At 40.6% G+C, this 24,728-nt stretch overlaps 1 protein-coding gene and 1 pseudogene across 1 annotated transcript in view; both read right to left on the bottom strand.

The window, feature by feature from the left end:
• Positions 1-8,350: 8,350 nt before the first annotated feature.
• LOC115105724 (calphotin-like) lies at positions 8,351-15,540 on the bottom strand (annotated as a pseudogene).
• Positions 15,541-16,590: 1,050 nt separating this feature from the next.
• Positions 16,591-24,728, bottom strand: part of LOC115105723 (connector enhancer of kinase suppressor of ras 2-like) — a 77,646-nt gene continuing 69,508 nt past the window's right edge. The window contains exons 20-24 of the mRNA XM_029628043.2: positions 23,519-23,589; positions 23,207-23,307; positions 21,169-21,709; positions 20,583-20,794; positions 16,591-18,995 (exon numbers count right to left, since the gene is read on the bottom strand). Of these exons, the coding sequence (XP_029483903.1) occupies positions 18,774-18,995; positions 20,583-20,794; positions 21,169-21,709; positions 23,207-23,307; positions 23,519-23,589 (1,147 nt within the window). The 3' untranslated portion in view covers positions 16,591-18,773. The remainder of the gene's footprint in view (positions 18,996-20,582; positions 20,795-21,168; positions 21,710-23,206; positions 23,308-23,518; positions 23,590-24,728) is intronic.

Here is a 24,728-nt window from a genome sequence, read left to right as displayed (position 1 = left end):
TGCAAAACAAATAATACAAAACACGACACACAAAACAAGGACATGTAGAAAGAAAGAGGGTAGATGCCCCCCCCCCACACACACACTTATTCCCCCCTATCCCCCCCCCCAACTGCTCGGGTGGCAGGGCCAGCACATGCTGCCCAAGGGTAGATTAAAATATCACAATTGAGAGTGCGTTAATAAGTACAAATTCACAGCGTAGGAGTAGGAGAGGAAAGGCTGCCAGATTTGATCAAATGTTGATCATTTATTGTTCAGAATATATCTAATTCTTTCTAAGTGTACAGTGTTTGCCAATTCACTGAGCCATAATTTGGTAGAGAGCGCTTCCCTCCTTTACCAAAACAACAAGATCAGTTTTTTTGCCGAAATGAGACCGTAAGAGATTAGTTGTTTTGGGGGGTTGGTTAATCCGTTTAGGGACTCAGATACTCCCAGGATTATCAGAAGCGGGTCTGGATCTATTGAAGTCTCCAAAACTTCAGAGAGGATCCCAAAAATCCCACACCAATAACCATGCAAGCTAGAGCATAGGGCAAAGCAGTGGAGTAGTGTACCCTGCGCAGCCTGACATTTATCACATGTAGGGGATGTATCAGGAAATATCCTATGCAGTTTAGTTTTGGAATAGTGTAATCTGTGTAATACCTTGAATTGTATGAGACGATGTCTGGAATTAATGGAGCATGTGTGGATATACTCCAAGCTCTCTTCCCAGTCTGCCACCGAGATGTCAGTCCCTAGTTCTTCCTCCCATTTTGCCTTGATGGTATCTGTAGAAGGTGTGCTAACAGATTGAAAAGCATCATATAGACGCGATACCAGTTTATCTGAGGTGGGGCATATTTTTATGCATCCGTCAAACATGGAAGGTTTAGCATTCCCAAATGTTGGGAGGTGTTTTCTAACGTAGTCTCTAATTTGTAGGTATCTGAAAAAATTACTTCTGGGAAGATTATAAATTTCCCTCAGCAACTCAAAGGAAGCAAAGGTCCCTTCTATGTATAAATCCCCTATGGTACTTATCCCCAAGTCTCCCCATCGCTCAAAGTAGTTATCAAGGTTAGAGGGGGAAAAGGAGGGATTCCTGGCGACAGGGAGCATGAATGACATTGGTCTAAGCTCAAAGTGGACTTTAATTTGCTTCCAGATTCGGACTGTGCTATGTATAATAGGATTGTTACAATAAAGTGACATCTCCAGATTGACAGGCGACAAAATCACAGCGCCAGTAGAGAAGGGGTGACACTCCTCACTATCCATACTAAGCCAGCTGGATGTCGGAAGTGCGTCATCCAGCAGAAACGTAACAACGCGCAGGTTAACGGCCCAGTAATAAAATATAACATTTGGGAGAGACAATCCTCCTTCCATCTTGGATTTACAGAGGTGTTTTTTACCTATCCTGTGTGTTTTATAATCCCAGATGAAAGGATTGATAATTGAGTCCAGTTGTTTATGAAAGGATTTAGGTATGAATACTGGGATGTTCTGATATAGGTAGAGCAGTTGTGGGAGGAAGACCATTTTAATGGCATTAATTCTTCCGAGCAGAGAAATTGGGAGAGTTCTCCAAAATAGTATGTTTGCCTTGAGTTTTTGTATCAGAGAGGGGAAATTCTCTTTAAATAGTAAGGAGTATTGTTTGGTAACTATAATTCCTAGGTAGGTAAATTTTTCTGAAGATTTCTAGCCAGGAGGTGTTTTGCGACCGTATGGGCATTAATTCACTCTTGTTCCAATTTATTCTGTATCCCGAGAAGGTACCAAACAAATTGATCACATCAAGAATAGCTGGGATACTAGCCTGGGGTTCTGTTACATAGAGGAGGATGTCATCTGGGTATAGGGAAATCTTATTTAGAGTATCTTTAGTATTATAGCCGTGTATTGCTGCATGAGATCTAATCGTCTGAGCGAGCGGTTCGATAATTAGGGCGAAGAGCATAGGCGACAGCGCACAGGGGTTCCTATATAAAAGCTGCATCCAATTTATGAACCCATCTCCAATATTAAATTTCTGTAGGACCTTGAATACAAGGCCACTCAACTTGGTCAAAGGCCTTTTCGGCGTCAAGAGATATGACAGCAAGGTCCACGTTGGGTAACCTCTGAGAATACATAATATTGAAGAGGCGCCTGAGATTGAAGAATGAGTTTCTGTTAGGGATAAAGCCGGTCTGATCCGAATGGACCAATTTGCCAATTAAAGTGCTAAGCCTGTTAGCCAGAGTTTTTGCTAAAATCTTTTGGTCTGTATTAAGGAGAGATATTGGTCTGTATGACCCTACCTCTTCTGGATCTTTACCCTTCTTATGTATAACTGTAATGAACGCTTCGTCCAAAGTAGAAGGGAGAGCTCCATCCTCATTGGCCTGAACCAACATTTTGTGCAGGTAGGGAGAGAGCATGTTGCTGAATGTTTTATAGAATTCACCAGGGTATCCATCTGGGCCACTCTTTAGAGATTTAACTGTTTCTCAAATTTCATCAAGAGATATTTCCTTATTCAGGAAGTTAGAATCTTCCTGGTTCAGGGCAGGAAGATTACAGTCCTCCAAAAATGTTTGCATAATTAAGGGATTAGGATCCGCTTTAGATGTAGATAGAGTCTCATAAAACTGCCGGAATCTGTCATTGATGTCTTTGGGGGAAGAGAGTAATTCCCCAGATGCAGATTTAACTTTGTGACTCATTCGGTCACTCACATTTTTTCGAAGTTGTCTGGCGAGTAATTTGTGTGGTTTGTCACCAAACTCAAAATATTTTTGCTTGGCATAGAGAAAAGATTTAGCCATTTTAGCTGAGAGAATCTGATTATATTCAAATTTTAAAGAGGTAATTTTTTTATGTTTCTCCATAGATGGATGGCTAGCATTCTCCCTATCCAGTAAGTGAATTTGTCCCTCCAGTTCTTCCAGTTTTCTTCTGTTTTGCCTACTCCTGGAAGCCTGAAAGGAGATGATACAGCCTCTCAGATAAGCCTTCACTGTTTCCCACAATAATGCTGGGGAAGTCTCTGTGTTGTCGTTGGTATCAAAGAAAAATGTAATTTGGTCTTTAAGATATTCACAGAATGTTGGTTCTGTGAGGAGCTGAGGATTCAACCTCCAGACCCTCTCGTTTGGTACAATGTCACCCAATCTCAGGGAGAAGGTGGTCCGAGATTATAGTATCATGATACCTCACATTACAGGTATAGGGGAGTAGTCTAGCATCCAACAAAAAGTAGTCAATTTGAGTGTAAACATTGTGAACATGAGAGTAAAAGGAGTATTTCCTACCCGTAGGGTTAGCGATCCTCCATATATCAAATAAGTTAGAATTTTTTATTTAGGTATTCAAGAATTCGCTTGAATAGGAGGTAGGGGTTCGCCGGGTAGAGGATCTATCCAAATATTGGTCTAGCACACAGTTAAGGTCCCCTCCAATGACCAGGTTAGTATGGGAGATATCTGGAATCAGGGCAAGGACTCTTGAAAAAAGAGGGGTTATCAATGTTTGGCCCATAGATATTTAGTAGAGTTACTGAGGTAGAGTGGATTTCTCCTATTACGATCAGATACCGACCCTCTTTATTCTCAATAGTGGTTTTATTTAGAAAGGGAATTCCTTTCCATACCAGAATCGCTGTGCCTCTTGTTTTGGCAGAGAAGTTAGAGTGATAATCTTGCCCCACATACCTACACTTAAGTCTGCTATGAGAGTTATTCTTCAGATGGGTTTCTTGCAAAAATATAATATCAGACGAGAGTGCTTTCAAGTGGGCTAGGACCTTGCCTCTCTTAATTGGTTCGTTTAAACCCTTGACATTCCAGGAAGTGAATGTAAGCCCCGCCCTCCTCTCGTTTCCCCAACACTTACCCCCCCCCATCAACCCACATTTAACAGGCATACAAAAACAGGAGAGAAAAAAAAGGAAAAATAAAAATAATAAACACATTGTCTGGCTGATGCCAAAGAAGCACGGCGCGACCTCGAACAAGAGGAAAAGCAAAAATAAAATCCCAACGATACGTTTACCTCTCACTATCCTAGAACTTCTACTAACATGAACTGAGGAGGCTCCCGCGAATAAAGTGTTCACTTAGCATCTAATAAACCTAAACAGAATAAGTTGCAACTTAAACATATTGCGCATTTAAGCTTCATCCTGGGTCAATCCCAGAGATAAGCAAGATATAGCCTCACAAGATTATATTGCTAAGATTATATTGCAGGTCAAAAAATAAACCATCCGCAACAACTGTGTGTTGTTATTCTCTTTGACATTTGTCTTAGACATTTGTATTAAGAATATTGGTAGAAGTAATAATTTTTCATACAGTGAATAGTTTGTCTTGATTTCCTGAATTAGAAACAGAAACTGTCGTTCTGGTCAAACTTCTCTTTTGCTGCTGGTGTACTGGTCGGAAAATGAACAAGACATAATGGACAGTAAAGGATGGTGGCGGCTCAGGTGAGAGATTCGTCTGCTTGGGAAAATCAGATTATTTCCCAGATATTGAAATCAGGACATTATCAAGTGCAATTCACTTTGAACGAACTGAAACACTATTTGAAGAAGAAAATGAAGAAACACCAGAAGAGTGAGTGCCGGGAGGGAGGGGGGTGGTCAACCGTGCACATAATTAATTTAGGCTTGTCCAAAATTGTTTATTTGGAGTATCAGGCTGATTGTGGAGGTCTGCACACTCCAAAATGTATATTAACTTAGACCCAAAAAATATTGAGATGCCGAGCTGTCATTAACATGCCACAAGCGACAAAAACTCCAGCTGAATGTCATTGCCAGAATCCATAAATTAAATTGTGTAATGAAGCATATGTGTAACTGTATGAAGCAAAGGTCTTAAGTTAAAACATTCTACTGCAATGGTTTGAACCATGGAAACAATCTGAGTCTACAGATCCCTTGTGTGTGTTTTAGATTGTACGACCCGGAGTGAAGGGTTTGAAAGGATGAAGTGTCTGGTTTAATGTGTTGATTTCCAGTGGTGGAAAAAGTTCTCAATTGTCATACTTGAGTAAAAGTAAAGATCCCATTATAGAAAATGACTAAAGTAAAAGTCACCCAGTAAAATTCTACTTGAGTAAAAGTCTAAAAGTATGTGGTTTTAAATATACTTAAGAATATTATATTATTATTAGTATAAGAAAGTAAATGTAATTGCTAATATATACTTAAGTATCAAAAATAAAAGTATAAATCATTTCAAATTCCTTATATTAAGCAAACTAGACGGCAACTCCAACACTCAGACATAATTTACAAATGAAGCATCAGTGTTTAGTGAGCCCACCGGATCAGTCTGTAGGGATGTACTCTTGATAAGTGTGTGAATTGGATTTTGGGGTTCTAGTCAAGATTCTAGCAGCCGTGTTTAGCACTAATTGAAGTTTATTTAGTGCTTTATCCGTAAAGCTGTCCCAACAGCAGAGCTTTCTTTTCAGCACCATGGAGTGAATCCACCGCTAAACATGGCTAACAGTGGAGCCTTGTCTGGCAGCGAAACAGTTCATTCAGCCTCATTTACTGCCTTTGAAAAAACCTAGCTGATATGGCTGACTTGCTTAAACAAATATGGTTTCTAATGACATTTGAGATGTACAAACTATGGCATAAGGGAACGACGAGCAGATAAGAGTTCATCCGTAATTTCGATTAAGACATTAATGAGCGAGCAATGATAACGTAGTCGATATAACTATTTGAAGTGTACAATGACAGAATTCAGAACATTGGCCGTTCTTACAGTATTCTCCCTGTACACCAAGTCAGAACCGTACGATAAATAAAAGGGAGCATATAAGCAGACAATGAAAAATCTTACAATATTCGATGATTACAGTTCTCTATATATTTGTATGTACATATTCATATTCATTCCTTTACACTTGTGTGTATAAGGTAGTTGTGAAATTGTTAGGTCATATTACTTGTTAGATATTACTGCATGGTCGGAACTAGAAGCACAAGCATTTCGCTACACTCGCATTAACATCTGCTAACCATGTGTATGTGACAAATACATTTGATTTGATTCTAAAACAAGTTATAGGCTACATGTGCACCACCATGTCAGAACAGTAGGTTAAGTTATGGGGAAAGGGACCAAATTATTAAGGTGATGCACATGGGCTACTAACAGCTTACTACACAACATACACTTAGTATTACTTTCTTAGATAAGGCATACATAGCTCCATAGCATATTACATCATTTATGCAGCAGCATACAAGACATTTTTGGACTCACCTTGTGCTGTGCTCACTTGAACAGGAAAGTGGCGCGGCGGTCCTTCTTGAGGACAAATTTGGTCAAACTTTGCAATCAAAGTCTAGCATTCTCTGGATTGATGGTGCTTTCAAGACAACTGGGAACTCTGGGGGAAAAAACAAGGTTGAATCATGACATCAGTGATCTTCAGGTCGCAGCTCTAGAAAGAGGCCCGAGTTCCTGACTTAGAATTCCAAGTAAGATGACCTTTCAAAACGTATTTTTCCAGTCGGAGCTCAATTTTTTCCAGAGTTCCCAGTTGTCTTGAACTCACTGAAGTCTGAGATGTCCCAGTTCCCAGTTTTGGATACGGCAGAAGTCATGCTGGATTGACAGCATGGCCAATGTATTCAACCTTCTCTGGCCTATGATGTGTTGCAAGTGAATGTTAATCCTTTTAAGCTTGGAAAAGAGAGCCTTAAACCCAGACTTGGACCACACACACCCTCTCCACTGAATAGCAGGCTAGGGATTGCTTAGCGAAATTTACAGTTAGCCACTCATTCCCTCCAAACCACTCATTATTGGTTTAATATAAGCTTATCATTATCTGGGAACTCCTCTCTGAATTTGAAATAATCAAGTGTCCCTCATTCCAGTAAGTCCTTTTTGTAAACAACGTACTTCCTTCCCCTAAACATGGACTTGGTTCATACATATTCTGGTTTTGCCCGAAAGGCAGATATTAACACTATCGCCCTCTAGTGTTTGAAATCAAATACTCATATCATTCACAATTACTTTGCATGACTATCACAATACTTTATTTACCATTTGCACTTTTTCTCTGCTCTGATTAAAATGACAAAAAAAGGAGAATGAAGGAAATGCCTTTATTCCCTATTTGGCAATTCTATTGCACCAAAGAACACACATCTGAAACATGATTATCATTGTGAAGATCAGGGCTGGGTTGATTTCAAATTGAAGGCAGTCGATTCGTGAAGTGATTTTCATTTATAAAAAAAGAAAAGAGGGAGTGATAAAACATGTAAAATATGTCCTCTTGGCTGTACTGTAAAATAGCCTAATATATATATTTAAAAAAGTTTAAATATGTTGACAGTTCTATTAAAATACAAACAAATATGTTTGAAACATTTCCTTTTGAAAATACTAACTGACATCAAGTACAAGAACATTATTCCAATGATCCAAACACGCATATCAAACTGGCCAGTTCATAATGTAACATGACTTCCAGGTTCCTCTATGTGGGCTTATTTGTGAGTGTCTAACTTGTGCAAGAGCTGCACAAATCCATAAACATTGGGGTTTTACAAAAAGGTTCAACTCAGTAGTTTTATAAAGTCTTACAAATGCTATAAAAACATGGATGTGTGTTAAAACGGCTCACTCGTTTACGAAATGCCACATGGAAAATATTTGCATAGACTGACCGGACTAATAACAGGCATTCACCACTTGAATGTGGCTGACTAAAAAAGTGACAGCATAGCCGTGACCCAAGTAAAAAAAATATATATATATATTTAGTGTAATGGTCCAGTTTGGTTAGTAACATAATTTGTGGACTCCACAAATTGAGGCTGTTCTGAAGGCAAAGGGTGTTCTTAATGTTTTGTACACTCCGTGTAAGCGCTGGTAAGTAAACCTTGTGTTGTGGTGGATGCAGATGATGGCCTGCACCCTGCTCTCTGTGGGTGTCTTTGTAAACTGCAAGCTCCTCTGCAAAGAAACACAAATGACACTAGAGTTCAAATTCAAATACTGTATGGGTGCGTCCTGATTCTCTATCCTTCTCCGTGTAATGAATTCAAATCGGATTGGTGAAAATTTTGTCCGGAGGCGGGAGTTTCCACCATCCATGACAGGAAGTGTGCAAATACAAACTTGGGGAGAAGGGTGGAGAATCAGGACACCCAGCCTGTGACTAACTGTTCCCAATCATTAAGGTAAAGAGAGAAATAGGCACCTGAAAAACTTTATTTGCTTTAACAAATCACATTATTTTCCCATTTCTGTGGTTTTCCCTTATCCTTCCCGTCCCTCCCACGTCTTTCCACACACCCACCTCCACCTTCTCCTTTTCCTCATGTCGTTCTTCATCCACGCATGTTGTACAGGTCTTAATCCTCAGGGCTGACCTGGCCCAGGTCAACTAGCTTGGGGTCGGGTGCAAATTTGGGTTTCCCTGGAAATACCCAAAATATTTGCTTATTTCTTTATAGTCGATGTCAATATATGATATTAAAAGAAGATGAAGCCAACCGCCTAGACTAAATTATCTTCACATTGATTTGTGTGACTCACCAGCAGTTACTATTACAATCCCAGATGGCTCCTCTGCTGGAGCTGGAGGAGCAGCCTCCTCAACAGGTGTAGATGCCGTCTCTTCAGCTGTAGGTGGGGCAGCAACCTCCTCAACAGGTGTAGATGCCGTCTCTTCAGCTGTAGGTGGGGCAGCAACCTCCTCAACAGGTGTAGATGCCGTCTCTTCAGCTGTAGGTGGGGCAGCAACCTCCTCAACAGGTGTAGATGCCGTCTCTTCAGCTGTAGGTGGGGCAGCAACCTCCTCAACAGGTGTAGATGCCGTCTCTTCAGCTGTAGGTGGGGCAGCAACCTCCTCAACAGGGGCAGGTGGAGGAATCTCTTCAGCAGGAGGTGCAGGGGCAGGCTCCTCGACAAGGGCCGTCTCAACAGAAGGCACAAGGGCCGTCTCAACACTCTTGCAACACCACTGCCTCAGCTGCAGCAGGCTCAGTGTCAATATAACCCTCTGCAGGGGCCACCTCTGTGGTGGTCTGAGGGGCAGGTTCAGCCTCGGATGGAACACCCTCCTCTATGGGGACTGGAGCAGACCCAGGTTCAGAGGGAGGAGCCTCGTCAACAGCAGGCATGACTGGTTCAGATGATCCAGCTTCAGGGAGGGGCTTTGCCTCAGGTATTTCTGTCTCAGGGATAGGAGTTGGTGGGGCTTGCTGCTTCTAAACAGGAAAACATTGGTCAAGTTGTGTTTAATCCATAAAAATACGCTTTTCAAACTAAACTTTCCAACTTCCGAGAGAGCTTTAAAACAGCTTGTTAGATTTATTAATCATTGACCTAGCTACACTGAACAAAAATACTGTATAAATGCAACATGTAAAGTGTTGTTCCCATGTTTCATGAGCTGAAATAAAAGCACAGAAATGTTCCATATGCACAAAAATCTTATTTCTTTCTAATTTTGTGCACATTTTTTTTTACATCTCTGTTAGTGAGCATTTATCCTTTGCCAAAATAATCCATCCACATGACAGGAGTGGCATATCAAGAAGCTGATTAAACAGCACGATCATTACACAGGTGCACCTTGTGCTGGGGACAATGAAAGGCCACTAAAATGTGAAGTTTTGTCACACAATACCACAGATGTCTCAAGTTGAGGGAGTGTACAATTAGCATGCTGACTCAAGGAATGTCCACCAGAGCTGTTCACATATAATTGAATGTTCATTTCTCTACCATAAGTTGCATCCGTTTTAGAGAATTTGTTAGTACGTCCAAACGGCCTCACAACTGCAGACCACGTGTATGGCGTTGTGTGGGCGAGCAGTTTGTTGATGTCAACGTTGTGAACAGAGTGCCATGGTAGCTGTGGGGTTATGGTATGGACAGGCATAAACAAACTACAGACAACGAACACAACTGCATTTTATCAATGGAAATTTGAATACCAAGATGAGACCCTGAGGCCCAGTTTTGGTAAGGTATCTTTGACCAACAGATGCATATCTGTATTCCCAGTCATGTGAAATCCATAGATTAGGTCTAATTTATTTATTTAAATTGACAATTTCCTCATAACTCAGTAAAATCTTTTAAATTGCATGTTGCATTTATATTTTTGTTCAGTATAGAATACTGCTAAATGCATTTTTTCCACAGCGAAATCAATTTGAGAACATAGAGTAGATGAAAAATAGCATCTATAATGTCAATAGTCTGTAACTCAAGACTGACAGTTGGGGGAGTTACTTCTTTGGGCTTTGATTTAAAGGTTTATGCCACATATGAGGTGGTGTACTGGTTGGCTGCATACATCTTCTGCCCAGTCATCTGCAGAAGAAAAGCCACACATTGTTACAGATGTAGGATCTTAATTTGATCACTCTTTTGTTGCCGAGAATGTGCAGGAAATGGAAACTTGTACTGTATTTTAGTTTTACAAAATTTCCACTTTGAAATATCAGACTTCAGTTGCCCTAAACGAAAAAGTTATCAACCCCTATGTCCACTAATTATAAGCAACATAATAACTCACATATCCTGTGCTGCTGAATTATTTTCCTGCTGTAGCAAACTGGCTCAAATTAAAGATCTAACATCTGAATATGCCTATTTCATATCACAATAAATCCAGTTTCTGCTTTTAATTTGAGCTCATATGCACATGGATGTTACAAAACAAATTGACATACAACTAGATATTGTGCCATAATACAAAATGTGTTTTAACAGTCCAAAGTATTGGATCTCATGACATTTACTAGTGTGTAAAAAGGCCTCAGTGACAGTCGAAAGGAAGCTGTGTAATTGTTTTCTTTTTCCCTTTAATATGTACCTTTACAACAGTCACTGTCTGAGTGGGGTAGCACACGGTCATCCCAACAGTGACCATACCCAGAGGAACCCCCAACATCAGACGTGGCCCTGCAGGGGGAAAAGAAAAGTCAGCTACTCTACATAGTGGAACATGATACCAAAGAGACATTTGGCAACCTGCTTATTCAACCATTCTACTGCAAAGTGTACATTTTGGATTATCTACAGTGCCTATAGTTAGTCTACACCCCCTTGAACTTCGTGCACATTTTGTAGCATTACAATGTGGGATTAAAATAGATTTCATTGTCATGATCTACACAAAATACTCTGTCAAAGTGGAAGAAAAATTAGACAATTTTTTAAAAGATTAATGAAAAATAAAACAATAATATACCTTGATTAGATAAGTATTCACACCCCACTGAGTCAATACATGTTTTAAACACCCTTGGTAGCGATTACAGCTGTGCGACTTCTTGGGTAAGTTTCATTAGAACTTTGCACACCTGTATTGTGTGTATTTTTTAAACATTTTATTTCACCTTTATTTAACCAGGTAGGCTAGTTGAGAACAAGTTCTCATTTGCAACTGCGACCTGGCCAAGATACAGCATAGCAATTCGACACATACAACACAATTACACAGTTACACATGGAATAAACAAAACATAGTCGATAATACAGTAGAACAAAAGAAAACAAGAAGTCTATATACAGTGAGTGCAAATGAGGTAAGATAAGGGAGTTAAGGCAATAAATAGGCCATGGTGTCAAAGTAATTACAATATAGCAATTAAACACTATATGGTAGATGTGCAGAAGATGAATGTGCAAGTAGAGATACTGGGGTGCAAAGGAGCAAGATAAATAAATACAGTATGGTATTTGCCCATTATTTTTTTCAAAATTCTTCAAGCTCTGTCAAGGTGTTGGCGATCATGTGTTATGCAGGTGAGTGAGGACCCAAAAGCGGTTTAACAGAAACAGAGTCTTTTAATGTCCAAACACAGGGAAGACATAAATCCTCTTCAGATGTATCGGTTGACAAAATAGACAACCCGCAGAGAGGGCGACAAATAAATCATAAAGTCCTCTGATCTTTACAGGAGAGTCCCCTTCTAGCAGCAGAGGAGAATAGCAGGGTTAGCGGCAACAGACTGCTGGTCTCTCCAGGTAGGCGCGGGTTGTAGAGGACAGAGGTACCTGATCACACGTAGCATCTGATGAAGAGGCAGATTACGACAGGAAGGGACAAGGGTGAAGCAAACGAGAATCTGACAAAGACAGAAGCAGAAACAGAGAGAGAAATAGAGACCTAATCAGAGGGAAAAAAGGGAACAGGTGGGAGAGAGTAAACGAGGTAGTTAGAGGAGATGAGGAACAGCTGGGGGAAGGAAAGGGAGAGAAGGTAACCTAATACGACCAGCAGGGGGAAACGAAGTGAAGAGAAAGAACAGGAACAAGACATAACATGACAATACATGACATCATGACAGCAATTTTTAAGTCTTGCCAGAGAGTCAAGCAGATTTATGTCAAAGCTGTAAATTGTCCACTCAGGGACATTCACTGTCTTCTTGGTATGCAACTCCAGTGTAGATGCTGCTTTGTGTTTTAGGTTATTGCCCTGTTGAAAGTTGAATTCCTCTCCCAGTCTCTGGTGTAAAGCAGACTGAAGTAGGTTTTCCTCTAGGATTTTGCCTGTGCTTAACTCCATCCGGTTTCTTTTTATCCTAAGAAAATTCCCCAGTCTTTGCCAAAGTCAAACATACCCATACCATGATGCAGCAACCACCATGCTTGAAAATAAGGAGGCAGTTCATCAGCGTTTTGTTGGATTTGCCCCAAACATACAGCTTTGCACCTAGGCCAAAAAGTTTATTCCTTTGCCGTATTTTTCTGCAGTCTTACTTTAGTGACTTGTTGTAGTTTTAAACGTTTTAAAATAATTGTATTCTGTAAATTGTTCTTCTTTTCACTTTCATTATTGTGGAGTCATTGCAATGTTGTTGATCCATCCTCAGTTCTCCAATCACAGCCATTGAACTCTGTAGTGGTTTTTAAAAATCACTAATGGCCTCATGGTGACATCCCTAAGCAGTTTCCTCCCTGTCCTGCAGCTTAGTTGATCAATTCTACTACATCTTTAAGGTGTCTGGGTAGTTTAATGCATCATCCATAGCATAAGTATTAACTTCACCAAGCTTAAAAGAGATGTTCAATGTCTGATTTGTTATTGCTACCCATCACTGCCATTCTTTGAGGTGTTCGAAAAGCTCCCTGGTCATTGTTCACTGAACAAACATAAACGCAACATGTGAAGTGAGGACCAACACTTTACATGTTGCGTTCATGTTTGTTCAGTGAACAAAGACCAGGGAGCTTTTTGAAGAGCTCAAAGAATGGCAGTGGTCTTCTTGAGCTGAAATAAATAATCCCATACATTTTTCATATGCACAAAAAGCTTATTTCTCTCAATTTGTGCACACATTTGTTTACATCACCTATTTCAATCCTACTTTGTAGCTCAACAAAATATGCAAAAAGTTCAAGGGGGTGTATACTTTGTATATGCACTATATAATAAACTGCTGGTCAATAATCTGGGGAGTATTCAGTAACTCATTATTACCCTTCCTTGCCAGGATCAGACTAGCTAACCTAGAGACTGTGATCACACTCTACCCTCGGGAAGAAACCAGGAGGAGGATCTCTCAGGAACTCATATGTATCTAGGTAAAATAGACATGAAAAACAAAGTTGTTAGAGATTGAGATACTAGAACAGACCTACTGATATGTCAACAGAACACCCCCACTCCTCACCGTGTCCAGCAGTATAGACTGTTACAGCTCCAACCTTGACAGAGGTATAAGCATTCTGGAAAAACAATGGTCAGAAATGAGTACAAAATAAAACTAACAGAGCTGAGATATTACAAAATCACAAAAGCTGCCATTTTCAGAAAGTCCCTCACCGTCTATTGATCTCATGGCATCTCTAACACAAAATGTGAGTTCTCATTAAAAGTAGACAATTACTATAACTGAACTAAAGAGCCACTCCAAAACTTCCAGCGTGTCATTCTTAAAAACCCATATAGATGAATATTCAAATTAGCCAATACAACCAACAGTCAGCAGTGATAAGAGGCCATCAGAGCCATATAGTGTAAGTATACCTTAACGGCTCTAACATATGGCCGCAGCCCCACTCGGACCACACCCAGCCCACTCTGCAGATCTCCAGGCTGCTCATCCATGTAGTGTGTTGCAGTAGGGTCTAGAGCATAGATGGATAACTAAGAACAGAACAATAGATCAATTGATCGTCAAATGCATACAGTAAGAAGCATGGTGGTAATAGTCAAGTACATCCCGGTTCTTGAGTAAATTGAACATCATCTTGGTCATTTGATTACCTCTCTAGGGGAGAGCCGCACGGTTGCGGAGATCGCCGCCAGCTTCACTACCTGCAGACACACAAACAGACGTTTGTCAAGATAGGCCTAAAGTAGTCCATAGTTTTCCTGTCTTACATTCACATCTCATCAGTTATTGAAGAGAAACAGTTGAATCTAATACAACACAGGCCCACACCCGTTTTGTGCCATCTAGTGCTAAAACTATGGACCTATAATTGGACAATATTCTACTGTAACTGATGATGAAAATGATAGAATAATTATAATTAGGCCTAATGGCAATTATAATACTGTTACGCATAGTATTACAATTATCAGAACAGTACTTTACTTCATGAAACCACGGTTGCAACATTTTTTTAAACTAAGAATGCAATATCAATGGGATACTGATCAAAGAGATAAGACATTGAACTTGTTGAGGAGGCCTCTTCTAGATTAAAATAATTAAATTGATACATTGAGGACAGGTTAAGAAGAGGTGACCTCTTTCGCATTGAAAGAGTAGGCTATCTATGCTAATCCTGAAATACAGGGAAACACTTGACTACATCCATTCTATATCCACTTTAAAATCCACATTCGTAGCGATCGTTAACTAGATAGAATTTAGAGTCAGAACACAGCAATTTGCGTTTGGAGCTACAAGTTCTAAAAGATGCGTGTAGCAAACAATGTTGTATTCACGCAATTCTAATCGACATACACACATGTAAACGGATACACTATTCGACCTTTTAAAAACAACCTTCGAGTCCCAGTTCAAACTCAAGGAAAACATTGCTTAGGAAAGACTTGCAATGTACAAATACTCACTGGAGCCATTATGGTACTGGCAGTGTCCTACCGGTGGCGACCATGGACTAACTTTATCATAGGAAAACGCGTTAAATCCTGTTAATCTGTAACCACTTTCGTGCCCTCAAAGGCACTGTGCTATCGTTACATCAAATATTTGTGTAACTATACCCAGATAGACCACAGCCCGTCTTTTCTAAGGGAACAAATTAGTCATAGTGGGCAGAACAAGCAAAGAGATGGACCGAGCCAAGCACGAGTTCCTATTGGCTCGTTCTAGTGTATCTACATATTTCCGTTAGTGAACGGTGTGCAATCACTCAATTCGCCTTTGCACTCCTAAACAACGCAATATTTTACAACTTTGGCAAAATATAAAGTCTACAAAACTAGATCCACTCTGTTCATAACAGAGTTTAGTCTTGGGAACAGAAAACTGTATTGGGATCAAATGTTTCAGCAATGACAAAATGTGCGGAATGTTGAGCAAAATCCATCTCCTTTCATCTTCTCCCACTGCCAGCCAAGTTAAATTGTGAGTGGAAACACCAAGCGGATGTTTCACATTTATATATCCGGTGAAATACCTGACTCCTTGTTCTTCCATCATTGATTGGACTGAATCTTGGGTGCCGGTGTTGTGCCCAAAATTTCCCCCCTGACATAACCCCCCCCCCCCCTTTTATAATTTCCTTAATTTTATGGCTAGGGTCAAATACTTTCTGTGTGGCACACACATCAGGGTCAAATACTTTCTATAGAACAAACTTCACGTCAGGATAGGCAACCGAAATGAATAATGATTGTATGTGTATATTATATTAAACATAAAGGGGGGAGTAAAATGTTGGCAAGCAGAAAACATTTCAGAACAACTATGGCTGAGTTATTATCCTTACACTTTCAAAAATACTAGTCGAATAAGGCATCGGAGAGATGACTAATTTTGGCAAAGAGATGTATTTACAGACTAATAAAAATCAGGAGCGGATTTAGGTACGGGTGACATGGGCAGCCGCCCAGGACTTTCTGCTACTAAGATTGCCGGGGTCGGCACCGGGCCATACAAGCTAGAACCGCCACATACACTTGAAACAAATAGCCAAAACGAAAACCGCAGACAAATTTCTGCTACTAAGATCAGTGAAATGTAGGCCAAACTGACAACTGAGTGAAGAGCAGAAATCTCAACTAGCAAGCAAGTCGCAGCAATGAAGAATGCAAAGGGGGGTGATTCTGGATAAGTAGAACAAGAGCTCAAGTAGTTGAACCTTTGTGGTGGCGGTATCAGCTCCAGTGAGCTTCTGCCCAAGTTAAGCACTGTTTATTGGGTCAGTGAATAATGACCTCCACTATAACAATGACATACACATCACAATGTTAATCAGTTTTCTTTATTTAGAGTATTGTTCTTAATTCCTGATCCTATCCTGGAAAAGCCTGCCCATTATGTGGGTCCCTATGAGCAGGGTTGAAGATCTGCTTTAGTTCAGAGTACTGTTTTTGTTATCGAAATAAATAGACATGAATGCATTTATTTGTGCAGTAATTCAGTTTATTGGTTTTACAACTTCAGTTTTACAACCTCGTACTGTATATATTTCTGAGAAACAAAAAGGCTACTTTTGATTCATAGGAAGAATAAATGTATTTCTCTTTCTTGATAACACTTTTTTGAATCAGTTAATGTACAGATAACAGATAATAATATACTTCCAAAAAAGAGCAATATGTTCCTTTTTTTAATGTCGCAGTGCAACTTACATCTTAGCTACACACCTGCGCAGTTGTACTATGAGGTGCACACCTCCAAAATAACACAGTGGAACCCTGGACAGATTGGGCAGATTTCATGTACAATGTTTCAAAACATTGTGAGAACAATTACATTCTGGTTAAATGAAATACATTCTACAATACATGTACTGCTATTCATAAAATGTGAAAGTTGCAAGCAACAACTTGAGAGTAACTGCTGACACGTTTTATACATGTTAGTAGCCTAAATGTCTAATATGACATGTAGCCAAACAATGCAGGGCCTGTGTAATCATACTGTATCATTTGAAGTAGATTATACTGTATAACAAATGTACTGACACCTAAAGGCATTTTAAGTATCAGGACACAACACTGGATGATAACTGGAAGTGAATTGAAGAAATGTCAATATCCTGCCAGGAATAAGGGAACATGTATTAAGCAGCACAAAGAAAAACATTATAATTGAAATTTGATAGAAATTACATATTCCATCACAGGTAAAAGAAAGTCCAGAAAAAAGGCCTAAAAAGAATCAACCAAGTATGTCAAACTTTAAAAATGAAAAATGTGTTATGAGTTGTTGATCATGTATTTTAGGCAGAAGGAATGCAAACACATTGAAGTACTACTTCTTAACCTGTAGAAATAAACAACTTAAGCAAATACAATTCGACACAATTTCTGGGATCCTTTTGAAAATAAGCCAGTACATTCACGTAAAATCAACAGAGACACAGAAAGGGAACAGAATACATGAGCAAAACTCAAGACCTGAATCAACCCTGAAGATCAGGAGGTAACATCTGTGACAGGTGGAATGAAGCAAAAACAGTCATTCAGGAGACGCAATGCTTTTTGTCTTTTATATACTTTTTCTAAGAAAAATATAAGTAAAAAGATTCTGTCGTCACAGAATCTAAAGATTGCATTCACAAGTATATAGTTCACAGTTTTAAATAGAGGGTGCTGCTATGCAAACAATATCATATTTTTATTTAACACATTTCTCAACCTCAATGGCCACATGTACATGTTTACTACCATGCAGATGTTTGATTTCAAAAATAAATCTCACCAACAAATGCTATAATGATTGGCAAAATCAAAATAGCTACAAAGAGACATATCAATAAATGTAAAGTGTCATTCCGGTGAGCTGTGTTTGGCTAAACTACTTTGTTTAAATGTCAAACAAAATGTACATAATTATACATACATGTTAAACATGCAACATCCGTACATACAACAAAAATGTGTAATAAAACCCTACTGAGCTTCATACACTAAAAGCCCAAATACCTCCATCTCTTTCTCTCACTCTCTCTTCCTCACACACCCCTGTCCTCTCCACACTTATACAAACATACAGTGTGCACACTTTTACACAGATTGAGGCTTTCTTTCTGGGGGCTCAAGGTCACACAGTAACATGTTGGCCCAGTAGGGGGGTGCATTGTTGTAATCAGAATGATGCTTATAGCCCGTCGCTACATAGCTCTCTCTTCAAGCAGCATTAAAGGGGAAATAAAAAATGAAATAAAATCAAAGCTTGCTTCCTCTTAAGCAAGGAAATAAATAACAAAAATGAGAATCGAAGAAAAAAATGCACTGCATCAGCCAAAAACAGTTCTTGTCTTCTTTTTGTTAAGTTCTCTTGCAATCTATCATCTGTTGCATTTTCTGTTTTGAAGATAATAATGAAGGATAGTTTCTCCACACATGCAGAATGGCACCCCGTGGGAGCCTTATTTTATCCAATATACAGTATATACACCGACCGTAACTCTCTTCTGTTTGATCTCAGTGCGGTATGTACACATATTACAGTGATTGGTTTGTCAGTTCATTTGCTGTGAATGGTGACGGTAGACCCTGGCTGCATCGACGATTGGGGGGGAAAGAGATGATTGCATGATTCCACAGTGTCTTCCTGTTACTCTGTATCTGAGCACTCAAACGTGAGTTTCGATGAAGGAGTGGGTGTGCATCATCAGAGGTGGAGACAGGGGTGAGAGGTCGGACCCCTCAGGGTGAGACTCTGTCGGGGCAGAGCTGAACTCACAGATGTCCACAAAAAGCTCATGGTGTTGCTGCTTCCACTCCTGGAACTTCTGGGAGTTTAGACCGGGGTCGTCCAGCACTTGGCTGATAATGGCCAGATCACCCTCTTTGGCCTGTGGGAACACATCAGTTAGTGTTTGGCTTACATACCACCTAAATGACCCCACTCATATGCCACCTCCCTCGAATTGCTATAGACAGCCACCTGCTGGACCTGTAACATCCTATACCATTCATATTTGCCCTTTGCAGTGTTTTCCCTAAGCGCTGGCCGTTGGCTAACCAGCCGATAACAGACTGATTATTGTCCGGCTACTTTTTCCACTTCATAAATGAACTAGGCTTCTTTTCATTTAAAAGTTTAAATTCGCTAGTCAGAAAAGTCAGTATAGTCTTCTCCCCCTAGAATAAACAATATGCATCTTCTAGTGCCCTATTGGTAGGAAAGGCGCCAGTCAGTCATAAAGCGAGCAGGGAAACACTGCTGGTTTGTCAGTCTGCTGTCTGTCCCGACTCTCGGTACATGCTTCTTCGTCTCCTGTGAGTGAATTTACACGCCCCATGTAATGTAACTGGTAACGATGACTTGAAATCTATTTAATTTTTGTTTTGTGGCACATTCAACTATTTTATTTCATGTATTTTATATAGCCAGCCACGGAGTCGGGGCACAGGCTATTTCCTGTGCTTTGATTGACAATCGAACAGCAAGTGTTGACTAGTTTATTAATAGTGTCGAACTGACTGAATAAGTCAGTCTCCTAATGTATATACTTTGCTATTCATAAATCATACAATGTAGTTACATGTCCATGGTATCTCATCGGAACAAGTAAACCAAATATCTTGTTTGTATTTTCCTAGGACTCTTTTAAACTAAATTGAAAGAGTAGACTCGACTAGTTTCTCTGACTATATTACTAAGCTACCGCCTTCCCTCTAAGTCCAACCCCCTGTGAATGATTGACAGGTCTGAAACCCCACCAACTCTGAAACATCCTGCCCCCTCCCCTGACAATCCCACCCACAGTGAATGATTGACAGGCCAAACTGTTAAAGGGACAGTTCCCCCAAATGACAAAATGACACATTGGTTTCCTTATCCTTAGTGTCCACAGCCACAGAGCCAATAAAATACATAATTTGAAGAACAAACATCATTGTGGCAATTTATATCTTGCAGCAAAACTGTAAATATGACTTTAATCTCAAGAGAATACAGGTTAAAGGTTAAAAAAAAGCTTATTTTACCTAGGTCTAGATGATATCCAATGCAACACACTGAATTCATACATTTTCAGTCATTTTAATTGCAAAGTCATGTCTTTCTACTCAGTACCACAACTCATTTAACCAATCTGGGATGTAAAGTTCTACAAGCATTTCGCTACACACGCAATAACATCTGCTAAATATGTGTATGTGACCAATACAATTTGATTTGATTTTAACTATTCAATAATTTAGCTGTATATTTTGGATGGAATCAAGGCATTAGAATGTACCAGAGGCCACCAAAATAGAGCTTGTTCTGCAAAAACAAAATCCCCAGGAGGGAAAGCACCCCCGGAACCCCAAAGTCCGGAACTCCCTGGCTGGCTACTTTTCATATTTGGCTGGCTACTTCATATACTTGGGGAAAACACTGCCTATGACTGCCCCACAGCCTGCCCTGTGGCTGTGTCCCTTCCTCTCCGTACCTTGAGCGTGCTGCGCAGGGCACGAATGCGGTGCAGCTTGTCATTGATGACAGGGTCATTGCAGCGCTTGACGAAGGAGCGTCTGAACTCCTGTTTGGTCGAGGGCCTCTGCTCCCCCAGGGCAGACAGGCTGGCCTGCTCTATGGAGCGATACAGCTCATGAAAGCCATCCACTCCCTCATGATCATGGCCTCGCTCTTTAGACCGAGAATCTGAGCGGGGAAATTAGGACAGGATTTCAAAGCTCTGTACTAAACCTTATTCAACCATTTTAACTTGGATAAAAGCTTTACAAAGTACCTTGTCTAGGGTTGCAACATTTTGTGAACTTTCAATAAATTCCCTGATTTTCCAGAAATAGTGGTTGGAGGATCCAGGTTTTCTATGTACTCCTAATTCCAGGAATCATCCAACTGGGATTTCGGGAAACCCAGGGAATTTATTGAAAGTTCACCGAATTTTGCAACCCTAACCATGTCATCAAATGAATATATAATCAAGGCATAACCAGGTATATGTGTATTTTTAAACGGTAACTTGAAATCCGAGGAGTCCTAAAGAGAAGCCTGGCGAGAGCAGGAAGTACCTTGTTTTTTTTTGGAGTTGTGCTTTCTGAATGGCACCTCATCGTCCTCACTCCTCTCCTCTGAGGGTCCTGCTGGGCGCAGGCTGCCCTTGGTGCCCTGCACGTCCCTGTTCCGGGGCAGGCTCTGGCTGCGCTGCTTATGTGTACAGTGGTGGAGGCGCTGCTCACGCTCCTCTATGTCCACCAATGGGAAGGGCCCATCTCTGTCAGGTTGCCGGCGCCTCTGGGCGGGCAGCGTGGCCTGACGCCGGCGCTCGGGGGACATGAGCAGCTGACCCATTCCCATGTGGCCACTGCCGTAGCCTCCGTCGCCCCTGTCACCCTCCCCCGGCACCGTCTGCAGGAAGTGGAGGCCCGAGCTGGTGAGAGGCGTCTCAATCAGGTCCTGCCAGGAGCGGCGTTGGGTGTCACGGAGGGTGGGGCGGCAGCTGGAGGAGTGGGTGCTCCCGGGGACGTCCGGACGGGAATCCTCAGCAGAGGAGTGGGAGTACGTGGACTCACTGGAGAAGTGCCGCTCAGGGAACGGACTGGAGGAGTTCACCTGGAAGGGCACCAATGGACAGAGGTATTTAATGATAGGGTCATTATGTATTGTATGAGTGTAAGCATAAGTGTGCGTATCAGTGGAGGCTCTTCAGAGGAGGACAATCCTCCTCAGTGAATTTCATTAAAAAAAATGTTTTTAAACATTTAAAAAGTTATCCTTTTTAGATAAAACTGTACTAAATATATTCATATGTCACCAAATAATTAATTAAAACACACAGTTTTGCAATGAAGGTCTATAGTAGTCTCAACAGCACTCTGTAGGGTAGCACCATGGTGTAGCCGGAGAACAGCTAGCTTCCGTCCTCCTCAGGGTACATTGACTTCAAATGGTTCTCACCCCCTTCCAGTAATCATGACAACTTCCAGAGGACAACCTCCAACCTATCAGAGCTCTTGCAGCATGAACTGACATGGTGTCCACCCAATCAAAGGATCAGACAATGAATATATTACTGAAAGCATAAGCTACAGCTAGGAGAGACTCAAGGAGAGAGAGAAAGACTATATTAATTTCATTAAAAAAACAAAAACACTTTCAGTTTCACAAATGCAGCTAGCTAGTTTGGCCTACTCAAACACCCTGCTCAAACAGAGGGATGCTATGTTAGCTAGCTGGCTATGACTATCCAACACACACTGGGACTCTTCCAAGTCAAGGTAAGCTTTTGGTTTCACTCATTTATTGCCACCAGGACCCGCCCGTGTAACTGCTAAACTGCTTACTGACTATACACTGTAACGTTACTGCATGATTGTAGTCGGTTTACTAACGCATTAGTTCTATACGCGATGTTGTCTATGACGTTACTTTAGCTAATATGGTGACAATAATGTAGGTTGTGTGTAGCGGTTAGGATACGGTTTGGCTTGGAAAGTTTTTTTTCGCCTGGTCACATACAGCTGATGTGTTGTGCATTGAAGTCCACATACGAAGGGAAAAGGTGAGAGAGGGAGTGCGCATAGATGCGAGAAAGAATACAATGTGGCCGCTATGAAAGTTAACTGTGTTTACGTGTGATCTGGGGTGCATTCATTTCGCTGATTCTGTCGAAAAACATTTCTTAAACAGAAGCAAACGGAACGAAAATGGGAATAAACTTACCTGAACTTGTCCAATAGAAACTCTCTTTTGCAACTGTTTGACTAATGATTACACCCTAGATCAGCTAGATGCAGGCAAGAGCGTGCAAGGCGGTTTTGAATGTGTCACTATCTGTCCATGTGTCAGTGTCTTTTCTCTCTACCTGTAGCAAACTCATGATGGGTATAGGGAAAATTAGAGTATCATATAGTACTGTAGCTTAAACCTATCAATGTTACATTGAACTGAGTGAATAGAATATGAATCACAGTAATCCAATATGCTATAATAGAAATAAGGCCATGCTTGTGAAAAAGATAATTGCCCTCCCTCATCTTAAATAGCACCGACCGCCACTGGTGTGTATGTGTGTGTGTTCCAGAATGTGGACCAGATGCCTGCACTCACAGACGGGGTGCGGTGGTAGGTATCACAGCGTGATGACATGCCCTCTTGTTTCAGGGTCATAGAACCATCAATCTCATCCTGGTCACTCTCACTCCAGTAATCTGAAACACACATCAAAGTTGAACATCAATAAGATAAACAGCTTGAGTGACCTCATCCATGCCAATACTGTCAGTATTGCACTACAGTACAATAGGTATTGATCTAACACACTTATGTAACATTTTACGTCAATGTCCTAAAATCACTCAATTTCCACATCACAACAGGATGTTGTCTGATGTCATTAAACATCTAGTCAGATTGTCCTACCTTCATCAGGCCGAGAAACTTTATCTTCGGGTGTGTAGCCAATCGCTGCCAGCCCCAGCCGGTTCATCCATCTAAAATGGGTAAGAAGACAGGGTGCAGATACACAACATGAGATGGTTAATCGACTAATTGATACCATACTGGGAGTGCTAGGAAGTTTGAAATGTGTTGTGTTGCCAGACTTGCCACCTGAACAAATCAGTTGGAGGGGCCTTTGATTTCCACAGACGGACCATTTTTTCATGCGACCCTTTTCATGCGACCTTTTTCATGCGACCCTTTTCATGCGACCTATGTGTGCACGCACTTGCATACATTTTTTCAATGAATGTATTAGTAAAGACCATAGGCAGCTCGTGAATTTCAAGTTTGGGGAAGCTTACAATTCATCCTACCATTTCTACCGATTTGAGTGCCAGTTATGATTATTTTTAAATGCACATTTCATGGAACAGTTTCATTTAAAAAATGGTTCATCATAAAAATCCGAAGTTTGCCATAAATGATACAAATCTAAAACTATGGAGAGAACACTAGCCTCTGTCATAGACACACTGATACACTGCGAACCATTAGTGACTAAAGAAATGAGAGCATAGAACTCAGAGATAGCCTACAGGCCAATGCAGCAGTGGGCTGCATTTAGTAAAAAATACAGTTGAAGTCAGAAGTTTACATACACCTTAGCCAAATACAATTAAACTCAGTTTTTCACAATTCCTGACATTTAATCCGAGTAAAAATTATTCTCCGTCTTAGGTCAGTTAGGATAACCACTTTATTTTAAGAATATGAAATGTCAGAATAATAGTAGAGACAATTATTTATTTCAGCTTTTATTTATTTCATCACATTCCCAGTGGGTCAGGAGTTTACAAACACTCAATTAGTATTTGGTAGCATTGCCTTTAAATTGTTTAACTTAGGTCAAACGTTTCAGGTAGCCTTCCACAAGCTCCCCAAGATAAGTTGGGTGAATTTTGGCCCATTCCTCCTGACAGAGCTGGTGTAACTGAGTCAGGTTTGTAGGCCTCCTTGCTTGCACACACTTTTTCAGATCTGCCCACAAATGTTCTATGGGATTGAGGTCAGGGCTTTGTGATGGCCACTCCAATACCTTGACTTTGTTGTCCTTAAGCCATTTTGCCACAACTTTGGAAATATGCTTGGGGTCATTGTCCATTTGGAATACCCATTTGCGACCAAGCTT

Source organism: Oncorhynchus nerka, linkage group LG22, assembly GCF_034236695.1.
Source record: "Oncorhynchus nerka isolate Pitt River linkage group LG22, Oner_Uvic_2.0, whole genome shotgun sequence".
In the NCBI taxonomy this organism is placed as follows: domain Eukaryota; kingdom Metazoa; phylum Chordata; class Actinopteri; order Salmoniformes; family Salmonidae; genus Oncorhynchus; species Oncorhynchus nerka.
Note: the sequence above shows the minus strand (reverse complement) of the source record. Positions and strands in the feature narration are given on the sequence as shown.